Source organism: Anas acuta, chromosome W, assembly GCF_963932015.1.
Source record: "Anas acuta chromosome W, bAnaAcu1.1, whole genome shotgun sequence".
Lineage (NCBI taxonomy): Eukaryota > Metazoa > Chordata > Aves > Anseriformes > Anatidae > Anas > Anas acuta.
The window spans coordinates 29,607,070-29,630,694 of NC_089016.1; the positions used below are offsets into that span (position 1 = coordinate 29,607,070).

The following is a 23,625-nucleotide window of genomic DNA, read 5'->3' on the forward strand; positions in this document are numbered from 1 at the left end:
GCGCACTATAACCATGGAGTTTATGTGTGTATGGTTGAGATTTAAGTAATTTTTAACTTCTCTTTGGAAAAAAAATCTGAATCTGCACCCATGCAGTAATGTAAGCAACAGTAATACAACTTCTCTTTAACTCAAAGTTTATAATCTTTTTTTTTTATTTTAATTCCTAAGCATGGATGGGACGTGGTTGATTCCAATGACTCTGCATCTCAGCGTCAGGAGGAGTTACCACCTCCTCCACTGCCTCCTGGATGGGAAGAAAAGGTTGACAACCTGGGGCGGACTTACTATGTCAACCATAACAACAGAACTACTCAGTGGCATCGACCAAGTTTAATGTAAGTGGCAGTGTAGATAAATGTTTTACGGGTGAGTGAAAAATTATCTGTCAGGATAGTGATTTTTTTCCAACAAACATTATTGTTTTGGATTTGAATTCCAGGTTGGAAAAAGTTTAAGCACATTTTTTACAAAGCTGTTTGTAAAGGCATGCTTTTCTTTTGAGTAACAAACTAATTTTGATTCTGGTGCTAACTGCTACCTATCTGAAACTATGAGAAAATTTTCAGGTATTCTGGTAAATTGAGAGCCAAAGTTTGCAGAGCTTCAGTTAAAAATGAAACATCTTTTTTAAAGAATATAAAGAGACTTCCCCACACCAAGCAAACCAGATATACACGTAAGTATTCTGGGAAAATCTAGGGAATCTGAAGGTGGAAGAGAAATTAATATGTACCTTCATATATTGGGAGATAGATGAGGAATTTTTCAGTAAGTAATTTAAAAGGAATAAATTCCTCTGCAGGGACTGTTGAAAGGGTATTAAAAACAAACAAACAAACAAACAAAAAACAACACACAAGCATTTCAAGTCTATTAAGTTTTGATTAAGTTAAACTGATTGATTTTGAAGAGATCCTCTTTACTATTCAGTGTGTAGACTTTGCTTATGTACGCTTGTGCTAATGTGCAGCTCCTGTTCAAACTTTCATTACACATTGCTTATAATTAGAGTTACAGTAGTGTAGCAAGTTTACATTTTAAATAGTATGTTTTAATCAAAAATGTTAAGAGTTATACTGAAATCATGCATTATTCAAACATCTTGCATTATTTTAGAGTAGCTACTATTCTTACACTATTGCTTCTAATAAGTGATGTTTGTTCCTTCTTGAATGTTCATATTCATAGTTAAATTACGCAAATGTGTGTTGTCTGTATTTATGGCACTGTTTGTTCTTTTTGTCTGATGTGTTTATCTTAGAATTTAATTAAATTTCATTCTGAAGGTTTTGAAATATTTTTGTAAATGCTGAGCTATTTACTACGCAGCTTTTACTTTTTCATCAACTACCACTGTTCTGGTTGGTAACAGTCCGTAAGCATCTATAAAAATTTAATTTTATAAATTATTTAATTTAGGACCTCCTTGTGTTCTGATTATGTTAAATGAAACAAGGAGTACATGGCTTCACAACTTTTTAACTGACAGATAACCAATTAGTCATGGCTAGAAAGCATCATCAGATGTGTATATAAAGTGGAGGCCTCAGTGTCTGCTACTATACTTTCAAGGTCACATGCATTTGTATTTTGAGTCTGGTTATCCTGGGTCACAATGAGAAATAATGGGTTAGTATGTTAGAGTGGGGACTTAATTTTTCTGTTGTGCCAACTTTGATGTGCAAAGAATGTTAATTTCCAGTATCACATGACATTTGTGAAGTGCTTCCAGTTTTATTTTATTTAAACTAAAGGATTAAACTGTTTCCTATTTATGAAGCCAGACATATGCAAGAGTAATGGATTTTATACTATAATCAAAAGCATTAATGAGGTTTTGGAAGCAATGGATGAAGAAGTAGGTGTTTTAGTTTAATATTCATTGTTTTCTTGTACTTTTCCCCTTCCTTCTTTCTTTTCCCCACTATCCAGTGATGTGGGATCTGATTCAGATAACAACATCAGACAAATAAACCAAGAAGCAGCCCATAGACGGTTTCGCTCTCGGAGACACATTAGTGAGGATTTGGAACCAGAACCTATGGAGAGCGGAGACATTCCTGAGGTACATAAAGGTCTTGCTTTTAAGAATTTAACTAAACTTCAAGCCAGAGTGTTTCTCCTTTGTAAGCTAATTAATATACAACATGCATAATATTTTATGGAAATTGCCTGAATTAAATATTAGTGACACAGCAAAAATCCTAGACAGAGCTATACTTTCAAGGCCATATGCGTTTGTGGGTGACTGGTAGTGTATGCACTATAAATACCATGTAAGTGCAAGGACAATCATTTATAATGCCAAGCATTGCTTGTTGTATATAAGTTGATAAAAACACTTTCAATATTCTGCTTTGAATAACAATGAAATGAGTCGTAAAAAGAAGTGAAATGTGCTGAACAGAATAGATGTTTGCTTCAGTGTTCTTTAGCATCTTGATTTAGAAGAAAGTGAAGCTGTTTTTTCTACCCTAAGTGCTTTGTTCTGTTTGAAACTCTGAGATCTTAGTAATCAGCATGTTTGTTTAATTTACAGCTAGACTAACTAAATGAAGTTTCATAAATATTTGTACACCTAGGTGAGCTTTTTGTGCAAAGCTTATAATCCCATTCAACCTTGAGGAATATTTTATTATGAGAATCACAGGCAAAATTCTTTGTGAAAGTTTTGATTCACTGAATGCTCTTCAGAGCAATAAAAAGATTGTGGAAGCTCTTACTGTGCTCATCATCCATTAATATTTTACTTGCAGGTAGTTATGAGTATTATTATGCATTTTATTCTAAATTAAAATTGAGAGTCGTTTCTTACAGGTTTTTAGTAAGAGTGCAGAATTAGTTAAATTTTGAACAAAAATTTCTAATAGATTTTATTTAGTGATAGCTGATTTTTATACATCTTTTCATTTGCATCTGTATTGAATCATAAAGCATTGTTTCATCACCACATTGAAGACAAGAAGAAAATCTTTTCCCTTTATACTGAAGATGTTTGTATGTATGTTCTATGGATTGGTTTATTTAATTAAATATTAAGGCTGATTATCACACCTGTGTTTGTCACAATCAGGTAGTCATCTGGAAGGCAAAGGAGACACTTGGTCTGTCTTTACAAACACTTAACTTAGTTCCTTTTCTTTTGTCAGCCTTGGGAAACCATTTCAGAGGAGGCAAGCGCAAGTGGAGATTCCTTAAGCTTGTCATTGCCACCACCTCCTGCATCACCAGTATCCCGTACCAGTCCTCAGGAGCTTTCTGAGGAACTGAGCAGAAGACTTCAGGTCACTCCTGATTCTAATGGGGAACAACTGAGTTCTTTGATTGTACGTGACACGCTGTTCTTTCTGAATACATCTCTATTACTGTAATCTTTTGTTAGTTCAAAGTAATCTGACTCATTTATATGGATGAGTAGTAATTGATGGTCTTAGGAAAAACTGAGCACACCGGTAAAAGTATCTTCAAAACAGCATCTTAGTTACATCATGGAACAAACTGCCTTGAAGAAGAGATTTTCTCAATTTAGGTTCAATATTTTTTTCTGTATGAGCTTAATTTAAGAGCCTGCTTCTGTTATCCTTAGTGTTTCTTTAGTGTTTAGCTTTAGTGTTTCTATCCTGTTTCTTTAGTGAAGCAAAATACATCAAATAATACTAGAGAGTATCAGACTAGGCATTTACAAAGGAAAAAGGAAAGACTGCTAATGCTGTTTCAATCATTGTCCACGTTATTATATGATATTTTTTCAAAAGTTTGCTGTACATCTTTATGTTAAAGGGTGTCTCTTCTTACATTAGGATTTTACAAACCCTTCATAGTTTACTGGATCAGCTGTTATAACACTAACAAAGGATTACAATTGAAAGTAGGCAGTTCTGGTAAAACGCTTCATGAGCTTGTTTTGCTTTTTCTCCCTTCCCCTTTCGCTTTCTTTCCCTCTTTGGGAAGAGGAAGACTTTAAGACTTTGGGCTACTATTCATAGTAATTCAATGTGAGAAAAACAAACCCCCATGTTTTAAGACATCTTAACTTACAGACATCTTTTTTTCTTTTCTTCAGCAAAGAGATCCTTCTTCAAGATTAAGATCTTGCAGCGTAACAGATACAGTCGCTGAACAGTCTCAATTATCTTTGGTAAGCAAAAAATAAGTTTTATTTCTTTCTTCTTGTTTCAACATTATCTGATTGTAAATAGTATCTTTTCCTAGATGAGTTCTAGTCAGATCTAGTTCAGTTACCAATATGGACAAATGACCATCCCAAATCATAATGAAAACCAAATTAATATCATCACAATTAGAAAGTAAAATGAGAAAGGCCATAAGAGAGGGAAAAAAGTGTCTGAAAAAGAGGAAAAAAAAAATGTGTCCTGTAAATTGTTTTTACTTGGAATATAGAAATACGTATAACATTTAACAGGCTTAGTGTTTGCCTAGCTGTAGTTAAAACAAGCCTTTTAGTGATAGTCCTTGTACAATAGAACTGAATAGAATTGCGTGTTGGAATTTTTTCATCCAAGTGATTTAAGCATCAGCTTCTGCAATTTTGTTTAAGCAAGTCCTTCAAACAGGAAAAAAAAAAAAAAAAAGCAAAGATAGTTTTGAAAAGAGTAAGATTCTCCTTCACTCTATAACTATGCACACCTTCCCTCTAATTCATAGTTCTACCTATTTTATACTACAACAGAAGTATGAGGTTAGCAAAGGTGGTAAGCTGTAGAGAAACAACTTAAACTAGGATTGTGCAAATTATGCGTGTGAATAAAACTGCTCCAATTATTTCAAAACAATATAATACTTTAAACATTTTATTTTTTCTGGAGTTACATGTTCCAGGATTTTTTTTTTTTTTTTTTTTTTTTTTTTTTTTACAATTTTTATTAGGAATATATTACATATGAATCCACACATAAAAAAGATTACACAAATTTGCTGTGGAAATATTGAGTAAGTAGAGCGTTATTAGTATGTTCATTTTTAAAGCTGACGTCACTCCTTTGTTGTTGTTTTTTTCCTGTTGCTATTGGGCAGACACTTAGAGTAACCACAGTATTTTTCTCTTTAATTTTTCATGTGTTCTCAAAGATTTTTAGTATATCTACATTTGCTGCTTATATTTGCATGTCATAGCTATTATTCAAAGAAGCGTTTCTGAAGTATTATCCACCTCTCTACTTTCTCCTCCGGACCAGCAATGGTGTGGTTTCCAGTATAATTCCTTCTTATCTGTCTTCTCTCCTTTCTAGAAGTTGATTCCTAATGAAGTCTGTTCCAGAGGTGGTCTACTTCTTAATTTACTATTGCCCTATGGAGTCTGGATTTCTTTAATTGGTGTAGTCAGATTGGGCCTTGTCATGATGTATCTTTCAGTTTACTATTGTAGAACACTCATTTCTCTAGCAGATGTTCAAAACAGCAGAACTGAAATCATTGCTCTATAAGAAGGATGTTTCCTGACCTTAATCTTTACTGAACTAATGATAATTTATCTTCTAGCAACTGAATCTATAATTTATTTCTAAGTAAAGTGCTGTTCTTGAATTGACTGCATTAATTTTTACTGAAAATGTGAAACGCCAGTTTCATATTATCAGCCTGAGTTTTTCTGTGCACTCACTGATGACCAGATGTACTATTTTCTTTTTAAATACCATATTTTTGGGTGTAACATATAAAATTTGTATCTCAAATAAGAAAGACGAAAATTAATCATGTTAAACTTAAACTAAGTGGTCTAATTATTGATAGAAATATTGAAAAAACAGAATTGGATACTTGAAATTAGTTCTTTTGGTATGAGATTCTGACTTGGTTACCAGTGATTGATGGGTTCATTTTTTCGCTATTATCTGAAACATTATTTCAATCTACTTGCTCTCTTTTAATAAATATGGGAGTATGGATGATTCCTTTTTCCTAAAGATGTAAGAGTAATCTGTGACCTTCATCACAAAGTATACTTATGTGTAACATTAATTATCATTTAACAGCAGAGTGGCCCATCTAGGAGAGCTCGTTCTTCAACTGTCACAGGTGGTGAGGAACCAACGGTAATAATACTCTTTATCAAACACTATCTGTAAATAAAATGTGGGTAGATTTAGGTCTTGTACCGTAATGAACATTTTTTCACAGAGATGCAATGTGTTAAATACAGCCTGAATCAATAGTTATATATATTTTTTGTTTCAGATTTTCTCAAATAATACTGCAATTTCACTCTAATTCAATACTTGTCTATTATGAATAGATGCCAGAGTATTAACAGAGTGCACTAAGAAAATACCAGAAATTTCTAAAAAATGAGAGACAATACCTAATTCTTTAAAAGCTGATGTTGAAATAATTGATTAGAGACATCAAATCAATATATATGTAGCTTTGTTTTTAACTTGCTTCGTTTCCTTACTCTCCATTAGACTAATTCATTTTTATTCTTAAAGTTGATCTTAATGTGAGAACGGTGGAGGTACAATGGTATATCATTACAGCTCTTAATGGTCTTATTTACTGCCAGTTTTCATTTTCCAGTATTCATTCTTCAGTCCAAGTCTGAATTTTTATTTTGCTCATCCAATAAAATTATTGAAATGTTTTTCTGAAATAATTTTTCCACATAATAAAAGGAAAACAGATTCAGTTTATATTGGACTTTGCTGATATTTTAAAATGTTGATCTGAAGCAAATTTGTTTCATAGAAATCATTTTATAGTGACTGTAATACTTGGCTTTCATGAACATTTGCATTCCTAGATAATTTGCTTCAGGGAAAGATATGTAATTCAGACTTGGCATGTTTCCTGTTTCTATATAGTAATGTCAGACCTTAATTTGGGCGTTGATGTATCATTCTGCAATACTGTATGTATTTACTGTTTTTTGAATTTCAGAATCAAAGGAGCATACTTTTATTTTGTTCCTGCAAACAGCAGATTTTTTTAGTGTCCTTGCAGAATCTGCTTGACTAGCTCATCATTAGTTAAAATGTACGCTATATTGAATTGTAATGTAAAGAGTCTTCTTTTGACAGATGATCTTGTGTTAATTATATGTTTTAGAACAAAATATTAGTATTTTCTGCTAATAGCTAAGTTCAAACTACACTGACTCCCAATTAATATGATTATATCATATTTTTTTATGTAAATTTGTTGCAACTTACTATTGGGCATAACCAGCATGATTGTTCTCAATTAGTGTTATTTTGTGTGAGTTATTACCATCAAGCCTGTGTGTCCCAGATAGCCTTGTGTCCCAGATTTCAGGCATGGCCTCTGGTCTTTCTCGGAGGGTGATGGAGATAGGAAAGAGTCTGTTGATTTGAATTGTCAAAGCAAACTCTGGGGCCTGAGGTGGCTATTAAAGGGCATATTCAGGCAAACTAGCTTCAAGTACTTGATTTTGTCCACTTGTGGGTCCGAGTCTAAGCATTTAGATAGCTCATAAGATATCAGTAATCTAAATGTATTTTTTTTAACAATGTAAAAATGTTCCATCTGCATAGAGGACTTTTTATTTAGGTCAGTGACAGAGGATGAGTAAATTTGTTTCTTGAGTGTCTGCAATGAAGTAGATGTTGATGTTTGTAGATAAATTGCAGGTTTGGGTAAATATAACTAGGGTTATAAAAGCACCATGGATTTACTTTTTAATGTTTGTTTGTTTGTTTTTTGTCTCCTTACCACATTCCTCTGTGAAAGGTGCATTGTAAAAATAGGCTGAGCAAAACATTAGGTAATGCATCATATATCCCAGCATCTCTGTTCTCATGACATTTTGGCTTTAACTTCAGAGGCAGTCTCCCCATGTTGTTTATTGAAGGCACCTGTTAAAAAGCACTCTTGTTTTGGGTAAAACGGTCTTGATAAATCTCCTAAGTTGCCATTCTACCATGTAGAATATCTTTTACATTGGTATCTAATGTATGGAAAGGAGTTTGAAGGGCAAACTTTCTGTTTTGCAGATTGCATTCTGGTTTCATTAACCCACAATGACTAGTAAGGGGAAAGACTGCTGACAGCTGGATTTATTTTTGATAGAGTGTTAAAGAGAAAGGGAAGATCAGGTGGTACAGCTAGCGCATCTTTCTAGTATTTCTGTATTCTAGTAAGTCAAAGTTGATCATTTGCAGCATGCCATCATACAGCACATAGAATGTTTAATGTTAGAACCCAGGCTATCAGTTACCTTAATTAAATAATTTTAAACTAAAACATGATCTGTGGACTGTATTCAGACCAATACCTGTTACCTTGTTGATCACTCGTTAATTACTAGCTTTGAAACTGTTAGAACAGTCTTGGGAAGGGTAGTCAGTCTCCTGTCAGCTCTTTGAACTAAGTGGAAAAACAGCAGTATTTCCAGCACTTGACTACTCAGGAAATTAATAAATCAGTCTCATAGTTCGTTTCAATGAGTATTACTTTGTTTTCTCATCTGTTTTCCTTTGCTTCCTATTTCCTGATGTGCTCCATCAGCTTTCTGATCCATCCATTATCTTTTCTAATTTCCATTCTTGATTATCTAGACAGTTCTCCAGCTCATTGTGTCTATTATGCTCTTCTGTTAAAAAGCAAATATATTGATTAACTTAGCAAAAGTCTTGGGAAGAGGTCTTAAGAATCAGAAGCAAGAACAAGAATTACAGTAAATTACTTTACTGGAGCAAAGAATGTAGACTGTAGAAAAAGAATGTATCCTGAGTTTCAACAGGAGCCATTAGAAGCCTGAAGAGTTACCAAATCCTTCTGTGCAGTGCCATTCGCTTCTTTGATCTCTAGGTAGTAGTTTTCCACTGTATTAATATTTTAAATAGAAAGATCATACAGCAGAAGCCACTGTTTATTAGGACATTGAAAGAGTAATTTCTTTGGCTACTTTGTGATTAGCATGGTGAATAAACCTAAAAACCTAGAGAGACAGAGGTAGCTATCCATGTAAAGTTAGTTGTGTCTTAATGCATCCTATGGTCTTATAAGTTTTCATAGTAACTCGAAACATGGATGATAGTTTAAGAAAAGAAAAGAAGTTGCAGAATGCATACATTTACAAATCTAAGTAAAATAAGGAAAAAAACAGTGAAACTCTTACAGAATTTAAGATATTCATGAATAGATATTAAGTACTGTAGATCTTCAGAGGCTGCCTGGACTTGGTTCTGAGCAACTTGCTTGAAGTGTCCATGCTTAAGCAGAGGAGTTGGATCGTATGACCTCCAGAGGTCCCTTCCAACCTTACCCATTTTGTGTTTTTGTATTGAACTGAAACCTGGAATCATACTTAGCTGTCAGTTTTACAGGTTGATGTTGCATCTATTCTAGTAGTGCAGTTGTTAGTGATTTTTGTATATATATATTTTTTAAATCTGGCAAAATTTTTTCTTTTAAATGAATATAAATTCAACAATTAAAAATGTATTTGTGGTATTTCTTATGACTTTTAATTTCAGTCCTTTTAACCATTTATTCATCTTCCTTTTACTGTTTCATGGCTAAAAAACACATATCTTCTAGTGCATCAAACTCTGAGTTAAAGCAATTTGCTTTGCAATTTCACTTTGTTACAATTTTCTAGCTCACCACTTTCCATGTATTTCTTTAACAATACTGCCATATATAATTTGATAGTGACTACTTCAGGTTTAAAATGAATTAAATATCAAATGTATAAAGACATAGAATAAAAATGAATGTTAACAAGCTACCCATCACAGTATTTTTTTATTATTATTGTTTTTAAAGTATCCAATATTATAGATAGTCATGTCAGATAAGAGCAAGAGCAAAAACGTATCCTGAATTTTCAGGAGACTGATCTCAATGTTTCTTTAAATGTTCAGGGCAGTAGAACGGTAAGGTAGGAGTAACACTACCTCATCATGTGTTGGATTTTTAGTTTAATTACAAGGACTAGAAATGTTTATGTCAAAAATACTCAGTTATTTTTCCATCAAAATAATGGGCATCAGCACAGTTGTCACTTTATCAGGAAGACCCCTTTCTAAAACTAGAAAGTCTAGCAGTTGTTTTCTAACCTATGTGGAGGTATTTGGTAATCTCAAAGGCTGATTCTTCCCTTGGTTTTATTTTAAGATCATGTCAAAAAATTTTGAAGAGTCTTTTTTTAAACATCTTCCATCTCTTAATAGCATGCACTGACTCATATTCCAACGTCTTTTTTTTTTCCTTTGAGAGAGCTCAGTGTTTTTAAGACCTCTTCTGCAATGGTGATTTGTTCTAACATTTGCCTCCTCAGCTGCTTTACCTTTTGTAAAAAAGTTTTTGGCTTTAACTTTTTACGCAACTTGTTTTATAACAATTGGTGCCTTTGGCACCATTATATGTATGTTTTCTTTAAAACTATGTATTTGTGGTGCAACGTTTTAATTACAGAAAGCAACATCTCACTCTAAAATTTGGACTCTATTTTAGGGTATATCCTGAGTCTTCAGGACACCTGACCCTGAATGCAACATTTGTACCTAACAAAATATTTGGACTTTAGTTTTTATAGGTATAGTAGTTTGCTGCAACCAACTCAGGACAGCCTGTGATAGAGACAAGATCAGAACTTGAGAGATTTGACTAGACAGCGTGGTCACTTCAATTCTTACTTATCCACACTAATACAGGAGAAAAATACAACCTTTCTAAGGAGGAATCATTAAAATGCAAAGTTCCTTTTCGTCAATATGTATAATGTACAAATTAAAATGTTTGAGGGCATATAAGCTTAGCTGGCTTTAGAACAAGATACTTCTTATACTTTTGCAAAAGTGAATCAAAAGATCTATTGTGAGAAAAGATGATTTGTGTCAAAGGGGCATGAAGAAGAGCTTATACTACATTAAATCTGAGGTCATGTTTTTTCATTTGTTGTTTTTTTAGAATGGTGTAAGTTAAAAAGTTCGCTTTAAAGAGCAGACATTTTTGTTGTTGTTGTTACTGAGTAACAATACGGTTATTTCTTGCTTGAACAGCCTTCAGTGGCCTATGTACATACTACACCAGGCTTACCTTCAGGCTGGGAAGAAAGAAAGGATGCAAAGGGCCGTACTTATTATGTCAATCATAACAATCGAACCACAACATGGACACGTCCCATTATGCAGGTATGAGAATCTGTTATATTGCTCAATTTAGATAGCAAACGCTTAGCATGTATTGAGTATAATTTCAGTTGAAGACTCTCTTCAGAACTTTAAAAAATAAATAAAAATCTATGCATTGTCATGACAACTCAGGATAATCATAAAAAAAAATTGCAATGCCTGGGATTTTTTTTTGTTACTTTTCTTAACTTTATTAAGGTACAGATTAAGTCGATGGCTACAATGGAAGGAATTTACAGAGAGTTACATAGTACTAATAAATAGAGGCAAACGCATTCTTAGGATTGAAATTGGAAGTTTGGTTGCTTGATTAATAATACTGTATATTGTTTGCCTTTCCAATGGAATTAAAATTAAATAATGTACTTGCTCTTTAAAATAGCATACTCAGTATTTAATAATAATAATAATAATAAATATTGATACTATATTTTAAATGTCCTAACTCTGGGTGAACCATGATCCTGACAACTAACTAACTCAGTTTTCCATCTGAACTAGCTTGCTGAAGATGGCATGGTTGGGTCAGCAGCAAGCAGCAACAACCACTTAAGCGAACCTCAGATCAGACGGCCTCGCAGCCTTAGTTCACCCACAGTAACTTTATCTGCTCCACTTGAGGTGAGAAACAGACTTATCAACGAATATCACTTCTGTGTGATTTCTCTCTCTGTGTCTTTATAACTTTCCTTTTTAGTTACTAATAGCGATTTTCCCCTATTGTTAATTTTATCATAATATGTTGCTGTTTTCTTGCAGTTTTCCATCTGGATCTTTGTATTATACAATGGTATTACTTAACTTCTATTATTATTGAATGATATGAATGAATAGTCTGTCTTACATATGATAATTTGAGTTGGTCAGCTAAAACTAATTCTGTGCATTTCTGAAACATGGGCTGCTATGACTCCTCTCAAGTGCTACAGTTGTATAAGATCAGAAACATTTTTTTGAGTCAACATTTATTTTGATGGTGTTACCTTTGAAAATAATACATGCAATTTAGTTTGGATAATTTTGTAATTAAGATACTGATTCAATTTTGTATTCCTTGCCTTTCAAAAGGGTATTCAATGTATGAGTCTTTACAAATAATTTAGAATACTGTTATATGTTGTTCATTGCAACATATCAGAAGTAGAACTTACATGGCTAAGCAATCAAAGATGGTGTGTTTTTTACTTCTGAACGTATGGTTAAACCTCACAAATCTATTAAACGTGGCAGTGTTGAGGAGAGCAAGTTCTTAAAAATTTCTTCTTTGAACTGAAAGTGTAGCACTTTATTTGTTCTTTCTCACCATCTCATTCCTAATTCTGTCTCTTTCTGACCTGGTCAAAATGTTGAAAATCTGTAATTTCAAAATGATATAAGGAGAGTAAACCTCCATTTATTTTAGGAACTTGTTTTAAGGTCATGTTTAAATGTTTTGTCTGAAATTTTAATGGAGAGATCCATTAAAAAGTGGATAATGTCACCTTAAATTTAGGATACTTTCCTGTTTAAAAATGAGATACATTGCACCGGGAAACACAAGGCAATGTTTGCAATTTTTTTCTCTGTAAAATGAAACATTGACATGTACAGGACAGCTTCAGTAAAAGATACAAACAAATGTAAATACTGCGGACATTATCATTGCCAAGAGAAGTGATAAAACATTGTGTCCTTTAAAACAAAAAGCATAGTAAGTTAGAAGTAGCTAATTAAGAGGAATTTAGCTAAGTTCTAGGAAATCAATTCCAGCACTTAATTCTAGAATGAATTACATCTGGAATGAAAAAAAATTGTGCTGTGAAATACGTTTTACTCAGTTTCCTGTATTAAGTGATATTTTGCAAATCTTTTTATCTTTCATTTTCTTCAGGGTATGAAGGACTCCCCTGTGCGCAGAGCAGTGAAGGACACCCTTTCCAATCCCCAGTCTCCACAGCCCTCGCCCTACAACTCTCCTAAACCACAACACAAAGTTGCACAAAGCTTCCTTCCTCCTGGCTGGGAGATGCGAATAGCACCCAACGGCAGGCCCTTCTTCATTGATCATAATACTAAAACTACTACATGGGTAAGGAGAATTCTAGGTAATGAATTTTAAATTGTTTGCCATCTTTTAAATGTTTTCATCTTGACCAGTCTTTTTCTTTGTCTGGCATTTGTCTTGTCTTTAAGGTTCAAGTTCCATGGGATTTGTTAGCCTAATATTTCATAAAACTGATGTGGGGATCTGACTTGAGTCCTCCATGCAATGATGTACAGTAGCAATAGTTTTTAAGTATCCAATTTCATGTCATGCTTGTAGTGGTGCTCATTTCAGAGAAAGGAAACTTACTCGTACATATCCACTGAAAATAGATTTTGGAGGATTTACATATCATGCACAATGCAATAGTGTTTTGCATTTTGTATTTGACCTTTTTATACTTGACAAACTATTGCATATCAGTCTTTCGTGACGTATTTTGCTTGCCCCTTTTTACCTCATTCATTCATAAGTGTCGTATCTGTGCATTAATCAAAATGTAAGAAGCTCATTTGCATAATTTCCCAGCCTTTTTATAATAGGCTTATTTCTCATTAAGTTTTAAGAGCCAAAAATGTGCATATGAATCTAAATACCACTTAGGGGAATGCATGCGTTCGTAGGAAGAGGGCTTTAATTTTTAACCATATCTCTGCAAATAACACACTTAATGGAGTTAAGGACTTACCCTAACTACCTCTTAATATTTAAAAAATTCAAATTAAAAAATTTGAATCTTAATAAAATATGTGATACATGCAAATGCTAAATGTGTTGTCACTTTTATCTGTCACAACTTGATCTGTTGGATTTACAGTTCCATATATCTGTTACAGGAAGATCCACGACTGAAATTTCCAGTGCATTTGAGATCAAAAGCTTCTTTGAACCCTAATGATTTGGGCCCCCTTCCTGTAAGTGACAATGTGTATGTATTTGAGTATATACCTGCTATCTTATAAAAACTGATCTATTACTGTAGTCATATATTGTATATAGACACATATGTTGATCTCATTGCTTTTATGGACTTATTAAAGCAATGTTTACGGATAGCACCAAAAACTTTGTTGTTATCTGTGAATCAGTCAGGCTTTTTGAAGCCAGTCCATAGTATTCTGAAGTGATTGAACATTTATTTGCTTATCTAAAGCTTGGAGCTTTGAAGAAACTTACCTTGGTTTTACCTCCATCTGTGTGATTTTAGGTAATTAACAGTTGCTTTAGAAAAAAAGAAACAGATAGTTCAAAGTGAACTTTGTTATTGTACCAGTGTATACTGGCATTCAGAAATCTAAATAAATTTTGTTTTTGAATGAAACTCCCGTATTCTGTAGGGAAAACCATGGTACTAACCTCGAAAGTTTTGTCATATTTGTGACTGATATGTAATACTGATTTACATGCATGTCAAATACAGAGTTTTGCTTTGTTTTTAAACAGCTGTGTTCTTAATGTCAGAGGATAATGCATGAAATCTGAAACTTTTTATAAAGTGCAAATTTTTACAGCATAGTGGTGGTTCATCCCATTGCCTTATATATATTAAATATGCTTTTGAGAAACGGTCATTGAAATTTTATTTACAACTCAGCTACTAGTTGTCACCAGTAGTCTCAGCATGTATTATGGACTTTGCAGACAGCTGTGCCATTAGAAAAGGTGACTGTCCCACTGTATAGGACGCGGCTGGTTATATTATCTTAAACAAATTGAATAATGTGTCTTTGATCCTACTGATTTTCATTGAAATGAGTTGCAGTTTACTTAGAAGAACTGCTCTGTCAGCAGACCAGAATGAGTGCTGCTTTTGGGCAACTGGTAACAAATTCTGCCTTTAATCTGGGGACAATAGCCTGTTACTGCCTATGATCAGACATCCACCTCTTAAACATCCTGAAATCTCCCTGCCCTGGTCTTGATTGGCAAAAAGTTTTGCCTTGTATTTAAATCAAGCTAGGCAACTTTTCAGGCCCAGTATCTCAAAACACTGATTACATCAAAAGCTATGTTCAGTTGAATGTATTTATTATGTTGAATGTTCTGATTACAACACAGAAGTAATGTGATTTTTCTTGAAGAAAACAGCTGTGGAAGCAGTTGTTCCTTTGTAATTTTTCAGATACATTGAGCATGCATTAATGTCCAAGGACATGCTCCTTAGATAAGGAGGTGCTGAACAGGAAAAACTTAGCCTTTTAATTGCAAGAGGTAAAATGTGCAATGAAGTCAGGGTAGCCTGACATACATCAGTGGAAGTGTATAACTAGTCACAGATTTAAACTCAATTAAACAAGCCATTTTTGACTGAGGTAAAAATCACAGAATCATTGAACGCTTTGAGTTGGAAGAGACTTGAAAGACCACCCACTTCCAACCCCCCTGCAATGAGTAGGGAAGCCTCCCACCAGACCAGGTCTCTCAAAGCCCCATCCAACCTGGCCTTGAACACCTCCAGGGATGAAGCATCCACAGCTCCTCTGGGCAACCTGTTCCACTGCCTCACCACCCTCATAGTTAAGAACTTCTTCCCAACGTCTAATCTGAATCTACCCTCTTTTAGTTTGAAATGATTACTTCTCATCCTATTGCTACACTCCCTGATAAAGAGTATCCTCCCAGCGTAATGGCTGCAGAATTTAGAAGGAGTTACTTAAAACATATTGAAATGAAATCATTTATTTTCTATATTGTATAGAAGGCTGAAGCTAGTGTATGGCAGACAGATGAAGTGAGTACTAGATTGGACATTCTTGCATGTGCTAGCACTGTGCAATTTGTTCTCCTTTCTATACAATAATTGTATGGAAAATGTGAAAAAGAGAATGGAAAAAAAGGCAAGAATTGAGGACTAGATTAGACGTTCTTATCCCATGCTATTAGGATTTATATAACTACAGTGAGTAACCCACAGGTGTTTCAGAAGTAGAACCAGAAATTCTCAAATCTAACAGATTATGGATAATCTATTCACTGTGATCATTTCCTCATAGTAGGAAACAGGTATAAACCCTGATGCAAGATGTTTCCACTTCAAAGCTTAAAAAAATATTTACTGTATTAGATGCAGTCACCTGGGTAAACAGCCAGTTCTTTGAATCTTGCTAGGTTTTTGTCCTTGGCACAATGCATCTGGTTTTGTGTGTTCTACTTGGCAAGCACCTTTCAGACAATTTAAGCAGGCATGGATAATGTATTGCTTTGTGCTGTTTGAGAGTGGTATTATTTCATGTATTTTCTCTTTTTTTTTTTCCCAATTCCAGCCTGGCTGGGAGGAAAGAATACATTTGGACGGAAGAACATTTTACATAGATCATAGTAAGTAAGCACTCAGGTACTACAGCAATTAGACAAAGGGAGGTAATAAATATTGAAGTGAAAGCTTTATAATTTTACTCTTCATTTAGGAAGCCAGGTGTTGATATGTGGAGACATTGATACCAGAGACTTAGTGCCCTCATACGGTACTGTATATTCACTGAAAGCTTGCTTTTAATTGGCTCATCAAGCTTTGTCCCTCTCTGACTTGTGAAGCATTAACATTTCTTCTTTGTGGTTTCTTTTGTTCTTGTTGATATTTTGGATTCTTTGTTGTTGTTGTTGATGATCCCATGGCTTTTTTGCACTTTAATAAATTAAAATACACACTAGGAATAGAAAATAAGATGAGAAAAAATCATATAGCCACAACTCCATATATAGGCAGTGGAGAAATTAGCACTGATAATACTCTTTCCTCTCCCTTGAGAAGGTCTTGTGGCAGTGCTGATTCTGATCTTATTTCCTATTTATAGCATGTTATATTGCACCCAGCCCATTAATATCTATTCAGTTTTGTTAGTGAAGTTCTAGTGTAAGTGATGTTTCATTGTAGATTTGTCTTATTACAGCATCTCAGAACTACTGTGTTAGTTTTTGTCATTGTTTGAAAATAAAGCAGCCCAGAAAGGGTTTTATTCCCTCACCCCCTTTTTTTAAAGACTTAATCTGAACTTTCTAATGAGGTATTACTACAGACTGTATAAGCTTCACAGAAATAGATAATTCACAAAACAATTGGAAGAGGGTATATTTGCTACATAAAACTTCCAGAATTAAAATCTTAATACTGCCAAATATGCCTTATAGTTTGTTTTTCTTTCAGTATCAGTAACAATAAATGATGTGCAAATCTGTAGTTGTATATATATAGTACATTATTAAATCCCTATTTCTAAATCACTGTCTCCAAAAGTAATACCTATTTCAAAATCGCATACATACTTGTAAATAAAAAACAGAAATAGTACACTCATCAACAACAAGATTAGCCTTTTTCAAATATTATTATAGAATTATTCTTTGTATCTTCTGTTATTGTTTCTGCCAAGAGTTATTTGGAAACTTAAATCTGGCAAATTATGGTAAACTGCTGCCACTGAACAGTCACAGAATAGAACTGTTATTTTAAACATTTCTGTATAATTGTTGAATCTTCCTAGCTTTGAAAAGGTTTATTTATTTTGTCTCTAAAAGTAAATGGAGTGTCGAATAAATATATTTTCCAAACTAGTTTAATTTTTAGATAAAAATACATTTATTTGCACCTGAAATCTCTTTCTATTCCCTCTGTTGATTTAATTTTTCTTTCACCTTTTTAGATAGCAAACTTTAGAAAAGTTTGTTGTTTTTTTTTCCCCTGATGATGCTACTTGCTTCCAGCAAAAATCCTTTTTGTCTCATTGTGGTACCAAACTACTACAATTGCCAGGGGACTCTAGAAGCAGAGGTGATGCCAGTGATATTACAGTGGACATGTTGCAGCTCCATTGTGATAACATCGTGCTCAGTATTGAGTAAATGACTGCAATCAGCATTTGGTGTTCAGTCATTTGGCTTGAACAATCTCAATAGTAGCATTTGTTTCCACAGTTTTGGTAAGGAAGTACAATGACATTTGACCATAATGATAGGTTTATGACAGAGCCTGCTGGCTCGTAATTGTTTGATGAGAACTTGAGAACATACACTGAAATCAGCCATGCGTATGATAACTGTGCTCCCTCTAAACACGCAAGTCTCAGTAGCCCATTACTGTGACAAACTGGCCATCATTTTAGTCATTCTTAACTGAAGTGATTAGTTAAGATGCAACCAGTGTACTCAATTTCACTGTTAGAATACAATAAGAATGTTGAAAGTATGAACTGATTCAGCTACTATTAATGTCTTGGTTCTCCAGATATATTTTGTAATTCTTATGCATAATTATTTAATACTTTTGTCCTATCAAAATACAGATAAAATAATTTAGGTAGTACTTGTAACATGCTAATGTGAAAACATGATACTTTTCAGATTTTAAGTGTACACAGTCCTAATTTGTCCAATAGTAAATTCCTTTATATGTATATTTATCTTTATACATATATATATATGGTCTCTAGTTCTCTGCAATTGGCCTTAGCCAGCTGAGTCAACATTACTTGCCATCCATAAACAAAGTAATATTCTCTATTCACATAGCATGTTTAAACTTCTGCATTTCCTAGGAGCCTTATAGGAAATTACGATCAACCTGTCAGAAGGTATCCTAAAGAAAAACACAAAGGCTTTCCAACCATATTCAGAACAGTTACCAGTGGTTCACTGACAGAGGAATGGATATTATTTAAGGGCATTTAAGCCCTGGAATAGTGTTTATGATATGAAGTCTCTATCACTGTAATATTCTGAAAAACAACTTAGACAAAGACTTACCAGTAACAGCATATGCTCTTAAACATATGCCACGGTAGTAAGAGAGAACTGACAAACTCTCTAAGTCATTTCCAGTTCTGTCTGATTTCATAGAAAATTACCACTATAATTTGCAGCTGTCAGTTTCAAGAAGGTATAAGAAATGAACTGGCAAACATTATAGAACGCAATTTGACTGCACAGGTTGAAACGAGATGACAAGGGCCAGCTTAGGAGTCACGCTTTTAGGGCAGGCTGTGAAGTACATGGAGCTGTGAGTCTAACAAATTTCCTCCATAATTGCCATGAGCACTAAATAGACTTAACATGTAAAGGAAAATAAAAGAGTAATTTAATATTAAATTAACTGATCAAAATTTCTTGAAATGTGCTTGTCATCTTTTTGAATTTTCTTTAGTAACATTTAATGAATGTCAGCTTTCAAAATCTAGTCCATGTTAAAATTAATTTGGGATGCTCAAAACTGATGTTTTTTGTTTTTGTTTTTTTTTCCAACTGTAGAACCATGGAAAATTCCTGTTTTAAAATAAGTGGGATTGGTTGTTTGCTTTTACCCATTGTGTCCTTAAAAACAATTTTCTTGAAATTTAGTGGTTTCATTCCCAAACATACAGTAATTACAAAACTTAAAATCTTGACTACCCTTTTAATATGCAGTTCATAAATCAAAGCAGTGCATGTAACTAACAGGTGTATTATTATTACTATTCCAGTGTAGGAAATAGATGATTTGAACCTTGCCATTGGAGATGGCATTTAGTTTGGTTTTTGGAGCATTGTCTTATTGTTGCAACATCATCATTTTGTTGTGATTCTGTTGTGTTCAGAATCTTGTGAGAAACAGTTGTCTGGAGGCAGGGAGAGTTTCACCGTGGTCCTGTATAACTCACTGTATAACCATATAACGCTGCTGGTGCTCTTAAAAACTGTAGATGAAAAGAACTGAATTCTGTTGCCTTGTTGCCAAAATCTGCCTTGCCAAAACTGAACAATTTCTTATACCGTAACTGTGTAATTTTTCCTCCCTTTACCAATCCTATAACCTTTTCATTAAAATAAGTGTCTAGGACTTTTTTTCCCAAAAATAGTCGTTATTCCTTCCCCTCCAAATTTAAATTCAGACTGTTTTAAAATTATTAAACCTTGCAGAATTTGAAATAAGTAAACTTAGTTTGTCATTTGACAAAGTTTTTGGGTTCCTTTACCTTTCAGGCATGAAATCTGTGTATTCCTAATATGTGTTGAATCCAAGACCATGTTTGAATAGAACATGTTTACTACTATGGGTGTTGAAATAAAACCAGTGTAGTTACACTGGATTATGTTGTAGTTTTGCATTTTTGTATGAGTGTTTTAACTAAACGGTGTGGTGGGGTTTTGATGGAGATGCGTGAATGCAGTCTTTTCTAACCCTGAAATACTAAGTTGTGGAAATGGTAGGGAAAACATCTGTAGGGAAAACAAAACAAAAAAAAAAACAACACCATAAATTCATGGTGTGATAATCGAGAAGTAATGATATAATTTCTTCTTTTATTTACAGATAACAAAATTACCCAGTGGGAAGACCCCAGACTGCAGAACCCAGCGATTACGGGTCCAGTAAGTACTGCTATGGTTCTTTTTGCATGAAATGCTGTGACTCAGGTACTGTTAAGCAACAGGTCATGCCTGTTCTCCAGATGAGCTCAGACTGTTTGTTGAACAACCAAGGGACCAACCTCTGCCTTTTCCTGAGGGACACGGGAGGCTAAAGTATCTGCTTTTGTAAGACTCCAAGGGCAGGGGAAGTTGCTGTCATGCGCCACCCTGACAAGGTTCCCCCAAACTGATGCCCCTCTGTGGACCATCTTTATTGCTCCATTGTGTTCAAATAGTATATTTTTTATTAAGCTGGGCATGAGGGGTGTCTGCTCTGATTCTTTGGTTGGAAGATTTTGTCAGTTTCAGACCAAATACTCCGTGCTGAATTCTAGATTGTAAGGTTTTAGGAACGTATATAGGAGAACTGTTCATATTTACCATTACCTGTGTCATTACCATCAAGACAATTCTATTGAGCTGAGACACTGAGCTGTTCATTTTGCATTTCTGGAAAATAAAAAGCTGTTACCACTCGATATGGAAAAGATGTGACTACTTTGTGGATTCTGAATGCAATAAAGACAATAATCAGGCCTATCAAATTTAAGAGTCATAAAAAATCCTGCATATGAACTAAGCTTTCAGAAAAACAACTTTAGAAAAAACGAATGTGTTTAATTCAGTAACAGTTTTTTAAAACATTAAATATATGGAATGGTTCTTTGACCTTTTTATGCTGCTTTAGGCTACTTTGTGGTATTTCAAGTGATTGGATTTCCAACCTAAAGATGTTTCCAGGTAGAAATCTGCCAATAATACTTTTTAATTTGGCGTAAATGCTCAAGGATCTCAGACAGGCCACAGCAGATGAACTACTGGATGTTGTAATCCTAGTTGCTAGTGTTTAATTCCAGTTCCTTGTGTTTATGAACAAGGTTGATAATAGTCACGTGTTTGAACGTAATTGCTGTTGTACTGATGTACCCATTTAACATGCACATAATGCTTGAGATACTAGTATGCAATGTTACACAAATTCTTCTACTTACGTTCCCAGAAACCATGAGCATAGATGAGAGAGTCTGTTTGGGGGATATTTGTTTCAAGATAATCAGGGTCAATCCTGACCAAATTAAGGAAACAACAGTATTATTTTATTTTTAAGAAAAAGCAAGATTAGATCCGTTTTGCAGTCATATACCCATTAAGCATTCATCTTAGTGCCTTTAACAGTATTTTTGGTGCTATGACAAAAACAAAGAAGTACGTAAATTGCATTTCACATTGTGTTCAAACAATGATAACATGTCAAAAGATTCTTTAATGGCTGTGGTAAAGTCATATTATCATCAGAGTAAAATGATTTAATATGTGTGTTTTTTTTTTAACTTTTCATGTCTTATCTTTCACAAGAGAAAGATTATATAGAAATATTTCTGTCTTACGCTCTCACATACATGAGTTTACTTCAAGACCAGCCCTCTCATGAAAACCCACTCTTCCCTAAGATCTGAACTTGAACCAGAGCTTTGCAGTTTGTGATTCATCTTTCAAGGAATAGAAAATGTAATTTTTAAATCCATAAATCCATATTCTTTGGTAACAACAGTTTCACGACCAGGTTAGATGAGGCCCTAAGCAACATGATCGAGTGGGCGGCATCCCTGCCCGTGGCAGGGGGGTTGGAACTAGATCATCTTTGAGGTCCCTTCCAACCCAGGCCATTCTATGATTCTGCAAAAAGTAATTTTAAAAAATATAATGTGGCATGCTTATCATTTCCTAGTGAAAAGCATAGTTGGCAGCACTGCATTCTAATCTCTTTTTCTCTGTGTTAAAAAATGTTTTTGTTTTTTCTGCTCCTAAAATAAGAAAAAAAATGAGGGTAAGTACTTGTTTAAAAAAATGGCTAAACGTTTTGATACCTTTTAACTGAACTTACACACTGAGAAACGGGAAGATTTTGGGTTCTGTATTTCATGCATACTGTTGGGGTTTTTTTTACATGAACCTATGGCATACGTATCTAGGTAGTCTTCAAATTTAGTTTTCATTTGTTTAAATAATATTGGAATATCAATTTGTTAAATACCTGGAATAATCTGTGTTTATGATTCTCTCTCTGATAGGCAGTTCCATATTCTAGGGAGTTCAAACAGAAATATGACTATTTCCGGAAGAAGTTAAAGAAACCCGTGAGTATAATAGCCATGCTGCTTTGTGTTGAAGCCAGTTATGTTATGTCTGGGGAGAAAAAATTAAATATCCCAGGGGTAGATACAGAATGGTGTTTCATGCTATAACAAATTTGTTGTTTTTTCTTGTTTGTCTTGTTCCTTAAAAGAGTTAAGTAGAAACCCAGAAAATGAAGAAAAGTTTGAATTTGATCGATGGATTTCTCAACAACAGCATTTACAGATCTTTAAGATTTGCACTTTCTAATATGAATGGAAAGTCAGAGTGATGAGATAACAAGCGGTGATTCACTGTTTTCCATTCTAACTGAGTCTAATTTTTATGTTAGTTTAAGAGACTTTAGATTGAAAATAGGCTAGAGGATTGGTATTTCCCTTTGTCTTCAACAGTAGGTTTGGAAAGACAGAGCTGGAACAAACTGGCAGAGCAGAGCCCACAGTATTACTGCATCTGGCACAAGCTTCTCACATTCATGTTCTGTAAAAATAACTTCTTTAACTTAAGAGAATGCAAGTTATTAGCATGCATGTGATATTGACTTGTAATTGACAGCAAACAGCCTTGGCAGCATCAACTCTAATATGAAGAGGGACTCACCAATGTCTTTATGGGATTGTTATAGTTCCTTGAATTTGCACCTTGAGCTTGACTTGTGACTGTACACAATAAGTACTTTAATTGTCAGGAAAAAGCAAACCTCCTGAAATGCTTGTTTCAAGTCAATTTTATCAGGAAAACTGTACCTGACTGTAAGGGTCATATTTATCTGTTCATCTTCTGCTTCTTCAAATACTTTACACAATTCTCTTCTGTCTTTTCTGAATTTGTCTCCCTGGGCTTTCATAATGGGTGTTAGTGTTCTCTTTTTTCGGACAGAAATTCTTAAATATTTTGGCAGCCCTGTTCTGCTTACATCTTGGTAATTCAATACTGTTTTATGTGTAGTACTGTTGGTGTTCTTAACGG

The 23,625-nt window shown here is 34.1% G+C and overlaps 1 protein-coding gene and 1 long non-coding RNA gene across 11 annotated transcripts in view; one reads left to right on the forward strand and one right to left on the reverse strand.

Annotated features, from left to right (window-relative positions):
* LOC137846988 (uncharacterized) overlaps positions 1 to 21,044 on the reverse strand; it is a 29,951-nt gene extending 8,907 nt beyond the window's left edge. The window contains exon 1 of the long non-coding RNA XR_011090701.1: positions 20,908 to 21,044. This is a non-coding gene — a long non-coding RNA (uncharacterized lncRNA). The remainder of the gene's footprint in view (positions 1 to 20,907) is intronic.
* NEDD4L (NEDD4 like E3 ubiquitin protein ligase) overlaps positions 1 to 23,625 on the forward strand; it is a 139,809-nt gene that overhangs the window by 104,492 nt on the left and 11,692 nt on the right. For 5 of the 10 annotated variants that reach the window (XM_068665155.1, XM_068665161.1, XM_068665159.1 and 2 more), the window contains 13 exons: positions 172 to 338; positions 1,936 to 2,068; positions 3,153 to 3,329; positions 4,067 to 4,141; positions 5,997 to 6,056; positions 10,986 to 11,117; positions 11,619 to 11,738; positions 12,988 to 13,185; positions 13,977 to 14,054; positions 16,404 to 16,458; positions 16,548 to 16,604; positions 20,423 to 20,481; positions 22,593 to 22,658. In XM_068665155.1, coding sequence (XP_068521256.1) covers positions 172 to 338; positions 1,936 to 2,068; positions 3,153 to 3,329; positions 4,067 to 4,141; positions 5,997 to 6,056; positions 10,986 to 11,117; positions 11,619 to 11,738; positions 12,988 to 13,185; positions 13,977 to 14,054; positions 16,404 to 16,458; positions 16,548 to 16,604; positions 20,423 to 20,481; positions 22,593 to 22,658 — 1,377 coding nt within the window. The remainder of the gene's footprint in view (positions 1 to 171; positions 339 to 1,935; positions 2,069 to 3,152; positions 3,330 to 4,066; positions 4,142 to 5,996; positions 6,057 to 10,985; positions 11,118 to 11,618; positions 11,739 to 12,987; positions 13,186 to 13,976; positions 14,055 to 16,403; positions 16,459 to 16,547; positions 16,605 to 20,422; positions 20,482 to 22,592; positions 22,659 to 23,625) is intronic. The other 5 variants (XM_068665156.1, XM_068665152.1, XM_068665158.1 and 2 more) reach the window with 3 other exon arrangements.